This window comes from Hylobates moloch, unplaced genomic scaffold, assembly GCF_009828535.3.
Source record: "Hylobates moloch isolate HMO894 unplaced genomic scaffold, HMol_V3 SCAFFOLD_8, whole genome shotgun sequence".
NCBI lineage: Eukaryota > Metazoa > Chordata > Mammalia > Primates > Hylobatidae > Hylobates > Hylobates moloch.
The window spans coordinates 33,986,138-33,998,597 of NW_026652283.1; the positions used below are offsets into that span (position 1 = coordinate 33,986,138).

General features: G+C 47.0%; 1 protein-coding gene across 2 annotated transcripts in view; it reads left to right on the forward strand.

Annotated features, from left to right (window-relative positions):
• Positions 1 to 348: 348 nt before the first annotated feature.
• Positions 349 to 12,460, forward strand: part of KPNA6 (karyopherin subunit alpha 6) — a 72,578-nt gene continuing 60,466 nt past the window's right edge. Inside the window, exon 1 of one of the 2 annotated variants that reach the window (XM_032160063.2) lies at positions 349 to 427. In XM_032160063.2, coding sequence (XP_032015954.1) covers positions 424 to 427 — 4 coding nt within the window. In that variant the 5' untranslated portion in view covers positions 349 to 423. The remainder of the gene's footprint in view (positions 428 to 12,460) is intronic. The other variant, XM_032160064.2, reaches the window with a different exon arrangement.

Genomic DNA, 12,460 nt, shown 5'->3' on the forward strand with positions numbered 1-12,460 from the left:
GAGATCGCGCCATCGCACTCCAGCATGGGGGGAGAAGAGCGAGACTTCGTCTCAAAAAAAAAAAAAAAGGAGGGATAAGCTTCTGGGAGAAAAAGTTCCGGGGAAAGAAATCTCACTATAAAAAAGAAATAGTAGCACAAACAGCTGGGAACTCCTAGACACACTTAACTTTCTTAGGTATCCCTCTCAGCCACTCCTTTCGTATTCATTTCCACTCCCCACCTTTAGCAGCTGCGGTCTCTTTAAGTGCGCACTTTCGGTGTAACGATAGGCGGTTGCGCCAATAACGCGTTTCGTCCTGGAGTTAACTGGTTTGTCCCTTTCGCGCTGCCGTCCTGCAGGTCCGCCATATTGTCTGCTGAAAGCTGCCGCTGAAGCTGCCGCCGCTGCCTCCGCCGCCCAGAGTGAGCGAGCGGAGCCGCGATGGGTGAGTGGGGAAACCACGCAGCAGGGTTCTTGGGCTCGGGGAGTGTCAAGGCCTGGGATTTGGCGAGAGCCTGTCTCCGGTCTGCGGAAGATGTCTGCATCCCCCTCTACCCAGGTCTGAGGGGAGAAGTCAGGCCGGGAGTGCCCCTCTTGCCAGTTTTGGGCCGAGCTGGGGCCCGTGCTGGAAGCAGTCCTTTGGTGCTGGTTCCGGGGACACCTTGGCACGCCTGGAGTCCCCCACATGGTGGCCTCGGGCAGGAGCCCACGTGTTCCTGGGAGGTAGGAAGGGGCCTGCCCTCCGTCCTGCGCCCAGACTGGGGCTGGGGGACGGGCTCCCGGCGGCAGGCCTGGGCGGCGCTAGGGTAGCTTTCTCCTGGGTTGTGTTTGGCCAACGTGCGTCTTGACTAGATTCAGTGGCTCCCCTGAACTCAGGGAAGTCCTACCTACGTAGCGAGGTGCAGTCCTCTGGTGAGGGGACGCCAGGCGAGCCAGCACCAGGCCGGTAAGCATGGGCAGCCAGGCCGAGGGCAGCTTGCGCCGCCGAAGGCCGGGGGAACGGAATCAAGGCGGAATAGTGTGGTTCCGTTGGGCTCAGACTGGCATCCCTTGTGATGGTAGAGCACCAAAGGCCGAGTCCTCTTGGCCATTTTTAGGTTGGGGACTTTAGGTTTCTGGGCTGGCCCTGGTAAGGAGAAAAGGAGCGACCTGTTGATCTTTCCGAGGGGACTCCGGCTGGCAAGGCCTCCGTTGAGAGAGAATACCATGGCGAAGTCTTTGCATTTAGAGTCAGAACCAACAGTGGTAATTCCTCTAAAGCAGTAAAAATTGTGAAATTTGCTAAGCTCTTTCTACGTACGGGCATCGTTCTGATTGCTTTACATGTCTTGTTTTACTTAATTTGTACAACCTAAGGAAATAGATGCTACCATTATTGCCATTTTACAGATGTGGAAGCCGAGCTTTAGAGAGGTAAAGTAACTTACCCAGGGTCATGCAGTGGCTAAGCCAGGGTGAACACGCCAAGCCTAGATTGTAACTGCTGGTCGTTGTTGTTGTTGTTGTTGTTCGTTGTTGTTGTTGTTGTTGTTGTTGTTGTTGTTGATGGAGTCTTGCTCTGTCGCCCAGGCTGGAGTGCAGTGACGTGATCTCGGCTCACTGCAACCTCCTGCCTCCCGGGTTCAAGCGATTCTCCTGCCTCAGCCTCCTGAGTAGCTGGGATTACAGGCATCCACCACCACGCCCGGCTAATTTTTGTGTTTTTTTGGCAGAGACAGGGTTTCGTCATGTTGGCCATGCTGGTCTCGAACCCCTGACCTCAAGTGATTCACCTGCCTCGGCCTCCCAAAGTACTGGGATTACAGGTGTGAGCCACTGCGCTGGCCTGTTTGTTTTGTTTTGTTTTGTTTTAAATGACCTGGCCCTCTAGTGGTTGGGCAGGGAGAAAAGGGGAAAAAAGCTTTTAACCCTAGGCAAAGTTGTAAATCTGTTTGGGTTTTCTGTTTGTTTATTTTGTTTTGTTTTGCTTTTTGTTTTTGCATGTGGGCCCACTTTGAAATCTTTTTTTTTTTTTTTTTTGAGATGGAGTCTGGCTCTGTCGCCTAGGCTGGAGTGCATTGGCGCGATCTCGGCACTGCAACCACCTTCCTGGGTTCACGCCATTCTTCTGCCTCAGCCTCCTGAGTAGCTGGGACTACAGGTGCCTGCCACCACGCCTGGCTAATTTTTTTGTATTTTTTTGTGTTTTTAGTAGAGACGGGGTTTCACCGTGTTAGCCAGGATGGTCTTGATCTCCTGACCTCGTGATCTGCCCACCTCGGCTTCCCAAAGTGCTGAGATTACAAGCGTCAGCCACCATGCCCGGCCACTGTGAAATCCTTTTTCTGAACGAAACTGAAAGAATCCAGAGTGAATTGATAACTCTAATTATTGTGTGTGGGGCAAGCAAAATGAGAATCTGGAATTGAATTTTTTTTTTTTTTTTTTTTTTCTGAGAAGAAATTTCACTCTTGTCTCCCATGCTGGAGTGCAGTGGCCGGATCTTGGCTCACTGCAACCTCTGCCTCCCGGGTTAAAGCAATTTTCCTGCCTCAGCCTCCTGAGTAGCTGGGATTACAGGCATCCGCCACCACGCCCAGCTAATTTTTGTATTTTTAGTAGAGACAGGATTTCACCATGTTGGCCAAGTTGGTCTCGAACTCCTGACCTCTGGTGATGCGCCCGTCTCGGCCTCCCAAAGTGCTGGGATTACAGGAATGAGCCACCGCGCCTGGCCTGGAATTGAATTTTTTAAGATCTGTGATTCTAAGGAAACAGAAATTATTCACTTGAGCTTCAAGGCAATGACTTTAGAATCAGATCTGGTATTGGAAGTCACTTAAATGTCAGACACAACAACACATATGGAAAGCATCTAGCACGGTCCACAATAATGTTTTTCTTCTTTTCTGAGCCTTCCTTTTCTCACCTCTAGAAAGAAGGGGTGGGGCTGTGTTATCAAGATATTTGGGGACTAAATAAGAGAACGGCATTTGGGCTGGGCAGGGTGGCTCAAGGCTATAATCCCATAGGCCGAGGCGGGTGGATCACCTGAGGTCAGGAGGACGACACCAACCTGACCAATATGGTGAAATCCTGTCTCTACTAAAAATACAAAAATTAGCCGGGCATGGTGGCATGCTCCTGTAATCCCAGCTACTTGGGAGGCTGAGAAGGGAGAATTGCTTGAACCCGGGAGGCGGAGGTTGCAGTGAGCTGAGATCGTGCCAGCCTGGGCAACAAGTGAGACTCCCTCTCAAAAACAAACAAATAAACAAACAAAAAACAGATAACAGTGTTTGGAGCCTAAAGGGCTCCATGAATATCAGAACAGATTCTTTTCCACTTTCAATAATGTTCCTTTCCTTTAAGCACTCTGGTTTCCAGGTTTCCCTATTGAGTAATAAGTCTGATAGGCCTTTCTTAGTAGCTAGAGCTTCATCTTTCAGTGAAAAAAATTTAGAGGGTTTTGCCGGGCGCGGTGGCTCAAGCCTGTAATCCCAGCACTTTGGGAGGCCGAGGCGGGCGGATCACGAGGTCAGGAGATCGAGACCATCCTGGCTAACACGGTGAAACCCCGTCTCTACTAAAAATACAAAAAATTAGCCGGGCGTGTTGGCGGGCGCCTGTAGTCCCAGCTACTCAGGAGGCTGAGGCAGGAGAATGGCGTGAACCCGGGAGGCAGAGCTTGCAGTGAGCCGAGATTGCGCCACTGCACTCCAGCCTGGGGGACAGAGCAAGACTCCGTCTCAAAAAAAAAAAAAAAAAGAGGGTTTTATGTTATAAACTTTATGTTATAAATTTTATATTGGTATTCAGTTTCAGAAACACTGTTGCCTCAAAGGGAAGGAACTAATGTTTAATAAGCCCAGTGAAATAAGTAGAGATTTACTCAGTTTTATAGATTTGGAAACTGCCTCAGAGAAGATAACACAGCCAGTAAGCCACAAAGCCAGAAGTAAGATTCTTACCCATTTTGCGGCACATAAATCTATAAGACTTAAGGCGTTAAGAAATAAAGTTAGTCCTATTCTGGTACAGTTCAACATGAAAGTTCTTCAGTGGAGGAACAAAACCTGACCAAGGTCTCGAAGGATTTTTAGCCTAGAGTCAGGTAACTTCCTCTTTCCAGCTCCATCTCAGTTACCTCTCCCTCATCGTAGCTTGTCTTTATGAATGTCAGCTTTTTGTTTGTTTTATCTATACCCCATGTAGACCAAACTAATGCATTCATTTAATTCTAACATCTAATCTAAGATATCTTGGGTTATCTCCATTTACACTTATAAACTGAGGCTTTGAGAAGATTAGATGACTAGTCCAAGGCTGGTATTCTGGATCCTTTGGGCACAGGAGACACTAACACAGCCTGCCTTCACATGCCCACAAGTACGGAACCTGCTGTATTTCACTGCCTCTTAAGTGTACTCTTAGTCTATATCCTACTAGCTCAGTCGTATATCCTACACTATTTCTGCTATGCCAAACTTCATTACCCTTAACAGACCTTTGCAGTGATTTCCCTGCCACTAGGTGTCCTGTAGGGGTGATATTTGTAGCTCTGGAGATTGCTTTATTCTGACTCTCTAGCAGAGACTACAACCTCATGAGTCTTGGCAGACACTACTTGTCTTTTCACTATTACTACTACTTTGCTAACTGGGAATCTGGCCATCCTTCCTTACCCCAGGGGGTGGGTCTTGATATAAACTCTAAACCAATCATTGTAACTCTAGCTCCCTAGACAGTGATTGATTTAGACATGGGCATATGATTCGGTTCTTGCTAATTAGATGGGAAGGGAAGCCTGGGGAACTTCTGGAGAAGCCTTCCTTATTTAAAAGAGACTTACCAGCTTTTATTTTATTATTTTTTGCCAGTTTGTATTTTAACCCAGGTTGCAAAATGTGTGAGCCACAGAAAAAGACAGAGATGGGAAAGCTATAATAATAACAATACCCAACACTTGCATAGAAGTTACTATGTGCTAGGTACTCTTCCAAGTAGAGGCATACCTCAGAGCTAAAGCAAGTTTGGTTCCAGACCACTGCAATAAAGCAAATATAATAAAGCAAGTGACACGAATTTTTCTGTTTTCCAATGCATATAAAAGTTATCTTTATACTATATTGTAGTCTCTTAAGTGTGCAATAATACGTATAGTAAAAGTACCTCTCTTATTTATTTATTTTTTTTTTTGAGACAGAGGCTCGCCCTGTCACCCAGGCTGGAGTGCAATGGTGTGATCTCAGCTCACTGCAACCTCCACTTTGTGGGTTCAAACGATTCTTCTGCCTCAGCCTCCTGAGTAGCTGGGATTACAGGCGCCCACCACCACACCCAGCTAATTTTTGTATTTTTAGTAGAGATGGAGTTTCACCATGTTGGACAGGCTGGTCTTGAACTCCTGACCTCATGATCTGCCCGCCTCAGCCTCCCAAAGTGCTGGGATTACAGGCATGCATGAGCCACCGTGCCCAGCCAAAAGTACATATCTTAATTTAGAAATACTTATTGTGAAAAATTGCCATTCGGTTAGCTGTAATCTTTGCTGGTGGAGGGTCTTACCTTGATGTTGATGGCTGCTGAGACTGATCAGGGTGGTGATTGTCTGGGGTGGCAGTGACAACCTATGAAATTTGTGATATCAGTTGATTCTTCCTTTCACTACAGATTTCTCTGTAACATGATACTGTTTGATAACATTTTTCTCCACAGTAGACCTTTCAAAATTAGAGTCAATACTCTCAAACCCTGCCACTGCTTTATCAACTAAGTTTATGTAATGTTCTAAATCTGCCGGTCTTGGTGGCTCACGCCTATCATCCCAGCACTTTGAGAGGATGAGGTGGGAGGACTGCTTGAGCTCAAGAGTTTCAGACCAGCCTGGGCAACATAGTGAGACCCCGTTTCTAAAAAACATTTAAAAAATTAGGTGAGTGTGGTGGCGCATGACTGTAGTCCCAGCTACTCAGGAAACTGAAGTGGGAGAATCACTTGAACCTGGGAGGTTGAGGTTGCAGTGAGACATGATTGTGCCATTGCACACCAGCCTGGGCGACAGAGCAAGATCTTGTCTCAAAAACCCCAAAAATCCTTTGTTGTCATTTCATGTAGGTGTGTATGTATGCATGTATATATGTATTTATTTTTTTATTTATTAAGACAGGGTCTCAAGCCGGGCGCGGTGGCTCAAGCCTGTAATCCCAGCACTTTGGGAGGCTGAGGCGGGTGGATCACGAGGTCAGGAGATCGAGACCATCCTGGCTAACACGGTGAAACCCCGTCTCTACTAAAAACACAAAAAATTAGTCGGGCGTGTTGGCGGGCGCCTGTATTCCCAGCTACTCGGGAGGCTGAGGCAGGAGAATGGCGTGAACCCAGGAGGTGGAGGTTGCGGTGAGCCGAGATCGCGCCACTGCACTCCAGCCTGGGGGACAGAGAAAGACTCCGTCTCAAAAAAAAAAAAAAAGACAGGGTCTCACTCTGTCATACAGGCTGGAATGCAGTGGTGCTATCAACAGCTCACTACAGCCTTGAATTCCCAGGCTCAAGCAATCCTCCTACCTCAGCCTCCTGAGTAGCTGGGACTATAGGCATGCACCACCGCACCCGGCTAATTTTTTTAATTGTTTTTAAAGAGTGTTGCCTAAGCTGGTCTTGAACTGGGCTCAAGTGATCTTCCCGCCTTGGCCTCCCGAAGTGTTGGGATTACAGGTGTGAGCCACCTTGCCCAGCCTATTGTCATATCAGCAGGATTAACGGCATTTTCTTTTTTTTTTTTTTTTTTTTGAGACGGAGTCTTTCTCTGTCCCCCAGGCTGGAGTGCAGTGGCGCGATCTCGGCTCACCGCAACCTCCACCTCTTGGGTTCACGCCATTCTCCTGCCTCAGCCTCCCGAGTAGCTGGGAATACAGGCGCCCGCCAACACGCCCGGCTAATTTTTTGTGTTTTTAGTAGAGACAGGGTTTCACCGTGTTAGCCAGGATGGTCTCGATCTCCTGACCTCGTGATCCGCCCACCTCAGCCTCCCAAAGTGCTGGGATTACAGGCTTGAGCCACCGCGCCCGGCTAACGGCATTTTCACAAGGAGTAGATTCCGTCTCAAGAAACCGCTTGTTTGCTCACCCGTAAGAATAGCTGCTCATCCATTCAAGTTTGATTGTGAGATTGCAGCAATTCAATCACGTTTTCAGTTATCTAGTTACCACATTTTCTAGTTTTCACATTGTCTTGCTGTTTCCACCCCATCTGCAGTAACTTGCTCCATTGAAGTCTTGAACCTCTTAAAGTCATCCATGACAGTTGGTGTCAACTTCTTCCAAACTCTTATTTATGGTGATATTTTGACTTCTCATGAATCGTGAATGTTTTTATAAGATCTGAAAGTTGAAATCACTCCTTAATTCATACAGAATGGATGGATTCTGTATGGCCACAGAATGGATATTGTGTTAACAGGTGGGAAAACAACATTAGGCCGGGCGCCATGGCTCACACCTGTAATCCCAGCACTTTGGGAGGCCGAGGCGGGCGGACCACTTGAGGTCAGGAGTTCAAGACTAGCTTGGCCAATGTGGTGAAACCTTGTCTCTACTAAAAATACAAAAAATTAGCCTGGTGTGGTGGCGCACACCTATAATCCCAGCTACTCTGGAGGCTGAGGCAAGAGAATTGCTTGAACCTAGGAGGTGGAGGTTGCAGTGAGCTGAGATCACACCACTGCACTCCAGCCTGGGCGACAAGAATGAAACTCTGTCTCAAAAAAATATATATATTCAGTAAATCAAGCTGTAAACAGATGTGCTGTCATCCAGGCTTTATTCCATTTATAAAGCATGAACACAGTGGATTCAGCATACTACATTTTAAGCTTCTGAGATTTTCAGAATGGTAATCGAGCATTGACTTCAACTTAAAGGCCCCACCTGCATTAGCCCGTAACAAGAGAGTCAGCCTGTCATTTGAAGCTTTGAAGCCAGGCATTGACTTCTCTCTAGCTATGAAAGTCCTGGATGACATCTTCCTCCAATGGAAAGCTGTTTCTTCTACGTTGAAAATCTGTTGGCTAGTGTAGCCACTTTCATCAATGATCTTAGCTAGATCTTCTGGATAACTTGCTGTAGCTTCTACATCAGCACATGCTGCTTCACCTTGCACTTTTTTTGAGACAGTGTCTTACTCTGTCACCCAGACTGGAGTGCAGTGGCACGATCTCACTTCACAGCAACCTCTGTCTCCTGGGTTCAAGCAATTCTGGTGCCTCAGTCTCCTAAGTAGCTGGGATTATAGGTGTGCACCACCATGCCCAGAACATTTTTGTATTGTTATAGAGACAGGGTTTCGCCATGTTGGCCAGGCTGGTCTTGAACTCCCGACCTCAAGTGATCCGCCCACCTCGGCCTCCCGAAGTGCTGGGATTATAGGCATGAGCCACCACACCCGGCTTCACTTTTTTTTTTTTTTTTTTTTTTTGAGACCGAGTCTCTCTTTGTTGCCCAGGCTGGAATATAGTGGCGCGACCTCGGTTCACTACAAGCTCGGCCTCCTGGGTTCATGCCATTCTCCTGCCTCAGCCTCCTGAGTAGCTGGGACCATAGGCGCCCGCCACCATGCCGGGCTAATTTTTTTTTGTATTTTTAGTAGAGATGGGGTTTCACCGTGTTAGCCAGGATGGTCTCGATCTCCTGACCTCGTGTTCTGCCCATCTCAACCTTCCAAAGTTGATTACAGCTGTGAGCCACCGCGCCCGGCCTTTTTTTTTTTTTTTTTTTTTTAAGATAGGGTTTTTGTCTATCACCCAGGCTGGGGTGCAGTGGCAAGATAGCACACTGCAATCTCTAATTCCTGGGCTCAAGGGATCCCCCCATGTCAGCCTTCTAAGTAGCTGGGGACTACAGGTGTGTGCCACCACACTCAGCCAATTTTTAATTTTTGTGAGACAGTGTGTCACCGTGTTGCCCAGGCTGATCTTCAAGTCCTGTCCTCAAGTGATCCTTCTTCCTCAGCCTCCGGAGCCACTGGGATTACAAGCATGAGCCACTGAGTTTGGCCTCCACATTGATGGCTTCTTTCCTTAAACCCTTTTTTTTTGAGTCGGAGTCTCACTGTCGCCCAGGCTGGAGTGCAGTGCCATGATCTCAGCTCACTGCAAACTCTGCCTCCCAGATTCAAGCGATTCTCCTGCCTCAGCCTCCCAAGTAGCCAGGATTACAGGTGCCCATCACCACATCCGGCTAATTTTTGTGTTTTTGGTAGAGACGGGGTTTCACCATGTTGGCCAAGTTGGTCTCGAACCCCTGACCTCAGGTGATCCACCCGCCTCAGCCTCCCAAAGTCTTGGGATTACAGGCATAAGCCACCGCGCTCGGCTCCTTAAACCTTATGAACCAGTCTTGTTAGAGCCTGGCTCTGGATTAGGCTTTGGTTTGAGGCAATATTCTGGCTGATTTGATCTTCTGTCAAAACCACTAAAACTTTATCCATATTGGCAATAAGGCTGTTTTTTCTTTTTTTTTTTGAGACGGAGTCTCGCTCTGTCACCCAGGCTGGAGTGCAGTGGTGCGATCTCGGCTCACTGCAACCTCCGCCTCCCGGGTTCACGCCATTCTCCTGCCTCAGCCTCTCCGAGTAGCTGGGACTACAGGCACCCGCCACCACGCCCGGCTAATTTTTGGTATTTTTATTAGAGACGGGGTTTCACCGTGGTCTCGATCTCCTGACCTCGTGATCCGCCCACCTTGGCCTCCCAAAGTGCTGGGATTACAAGCGTGAGCCACCGCGCCTGGCCTAAGGCTGTTTTTTCTTTTCTTTTTTTTTTTTTTTTTGAGATGGAGGCTGGAGTGCAGTGGCCCTATCTTGGCTCACTGCAAGCTCTGCCTCCCGGGTTCATGTTATTCTCCTGCCTCAGCCTCCTGAGTAGCGCCCGGCCGGTTATTTTTTTTAAACATTTGTGTGTTCACTGGACTAGTACTTTTCATTTCCTTCAAGAGCTTTTCCTGGCCAGGTGCAGTGGGTCATGCCTGTAATCCCAGCACTTTGGGAGGCCCAGGCAGGTGGATCACCTGAGGTCGGGAGTTCAAGATGAGCCTGACTAACATGGAGAAACCCTGTCTCTACTAAAAATACAAAATTAGCCGGGCATGGTGGCACATGCCTGTAATTCTAGCTACTTGGGAGGCTGAGGCAGAAGAATCGCTTGAACCCAGGAGGTGGAGGTTGCAGTGAGCTGAGATCGCCCCATTACACACTCCAGCCTTGGAAACTCCTCAAAAAAAAAAAACAAAACTTTTCCTTTGCATTCACAGCTTTGCTAACTGGCACAAGAGGCTTAGCTTTCAGCATATCTTGGCTTTTCAACATGCCTTCCTCACTAAGCTTAATCATTTCTAGCTTTTGACTTAATGTGGAGACATGCAACCGCCCCTTCCACTTGAACAGAGGCCATTATAGGGTTATTAATTAGCCTCATTTCAATATTGTTGTATCTCGGGGAATAGGGAAGGAGAGAGACTGTGGAATGGCTGGTTGGTGGAGCAGTCAGAACATACACAGTATTTATCAATTAAGTTCTCCATCTTATATGACCATGGCTCATGGCACCCCAAAACAGTTGCAATACTAGCGTCAAGTATCACTGATCACAGATCACCGTAACATAAAACAAAAAACAAAAGTTTGAAATATTACGAGAATTACCAAAATGTGGCACAAAGTGAACACATGCTGCTGGAAAAAATGGCACCAGTAGACTTGCTTAACATAGGGTTGCCACAAACCTTCAATTTGTTGTTTTTTTTTTTTTTTTTTGAGATGGAGTTTCACTGTCACCCAGGCTGGAGTGCAGTGGCAGGATGTCAGCTCACTGCAACCTCCACCCTCCGAGTTCAAATGATTCTCCTTCCTCAGCCTCCTGAGTAGCTGGGACTACAGGCGCCTGCCACCACGCCCGGCTAATTTTTTGTATTTTTAGTAGAGATGGAGTTTCACCATCTTGGCCAGGCTGGTCTTGAACTCCTGACCTCGTGATCCACCCGCCTTGGCCTCCCAAAGTGCTGGGATTACAAGCATGAGCCACTGCGCCTGGCCCAATTTGTTTTCTTTAAAAAACACACATTGGCCAGGTATGGTGGCTGACGCCTGTAGTCCCAGCACTTCGGGAGGCTAAGGCAGGTGAAACTCTTGAGCTCAGCAGTTTGAGACCAGCCTGGGCAACATAGTGAGACCTTGTCTCAAAACAAAAACAATAACAACAAAAAAACACACTATCTGTGAATTACAGTAAAATGAGATATGCCTGTACTTTATATATTCATTTAATTCTCAGATTCTCATGTTTTAGTTGAGAAAACCAAAGGATGGAGAGGTTTCAGTAACTTGGGCAAAATCATAGCTAATACATGGAAGAGACGCTTACTCAGTATGATTCTAATCAAAATATGGGCTGTTTGTACATAAGCATTCCTGAAGTAGCTAAAGCAATCTCTTCCCCACCCATCTTTTCCTATAGAAATCTCACCTGTTTTTCTTTTCTTTTCTTTTTTTTAATTTAAGATGGAGTTTCGCTCTTGTTGCCCAGGCTGGAGTGCAACAAACCTCTGCCTCCCGGTTCAAATGATTCTGCTGCCTCAGCCTCCTGAGTAACTGGGATAACAGGCATGCACCACCAGGCCCAGCTAATTTTTGTATTTTTAGTAGAGACGGGGTTTCACCATGTTGGTCAGGCTGGTCTCCAACTCCCAACCTCAGGTGATCCACCCGCCTCAGCCTCCCAAAGTGCTGGGATTATAGACGTGAGCCACCTTGCCTGGTCATCTCACCTGTTTTTCAAGATATAATTTAAATGCTGCCTTCTTCATGAACCTTTCTGAAATACTTTATGCCTTCCAATTTGGAAATGAACTTTCCTAAATTCTATAGCACTTTGTTCTTACTTTTTTTTTTTTTTTAAATGGAGTCTCGCTTTTTCTCCCAGGCTGGAGTGCAGCGGTGTGCGCTTTTCACATCCTTTTTTCTATTACAGTTATTTTATTCCATGTTATTAGTTTTTCGACCAGTTACTTACTTTACAAAGCCTCATTTCCTTATCTTTAAAATAGGTATAGGTTAGGTGCGGTAGCTCACGCTTGTATTCCTAACACTTTGGGAGGCTCAGGAAGGAGGATCGGTTGAGGCAAGGAGTTCCAGACCAGTCTGGGCAACATGGCAAAACCCCTACCTCTACCAAAAAAAAAATTAGTTGGGCCTGGTGGGATGTGCCTGTACTCCCAGCTACATGGGGAGCTGAGGCAGAAGGATCGTTTGAACCTAGGAGTTTGAGGTTGCAGTGAGTTATATGATCTCACCATTGTACTCTAGCCTAAGTGACAGAGCAAGATCTTGTCTTTAAAAAATAAAAATGAAATAAAATAGAGATAATAGGATTGTTACAGGAATTAAATGAGGTAATACCTGTAAAGCATTTTAGCTCGGTGCTTAGCACGTAGTAAGTACTCAATAA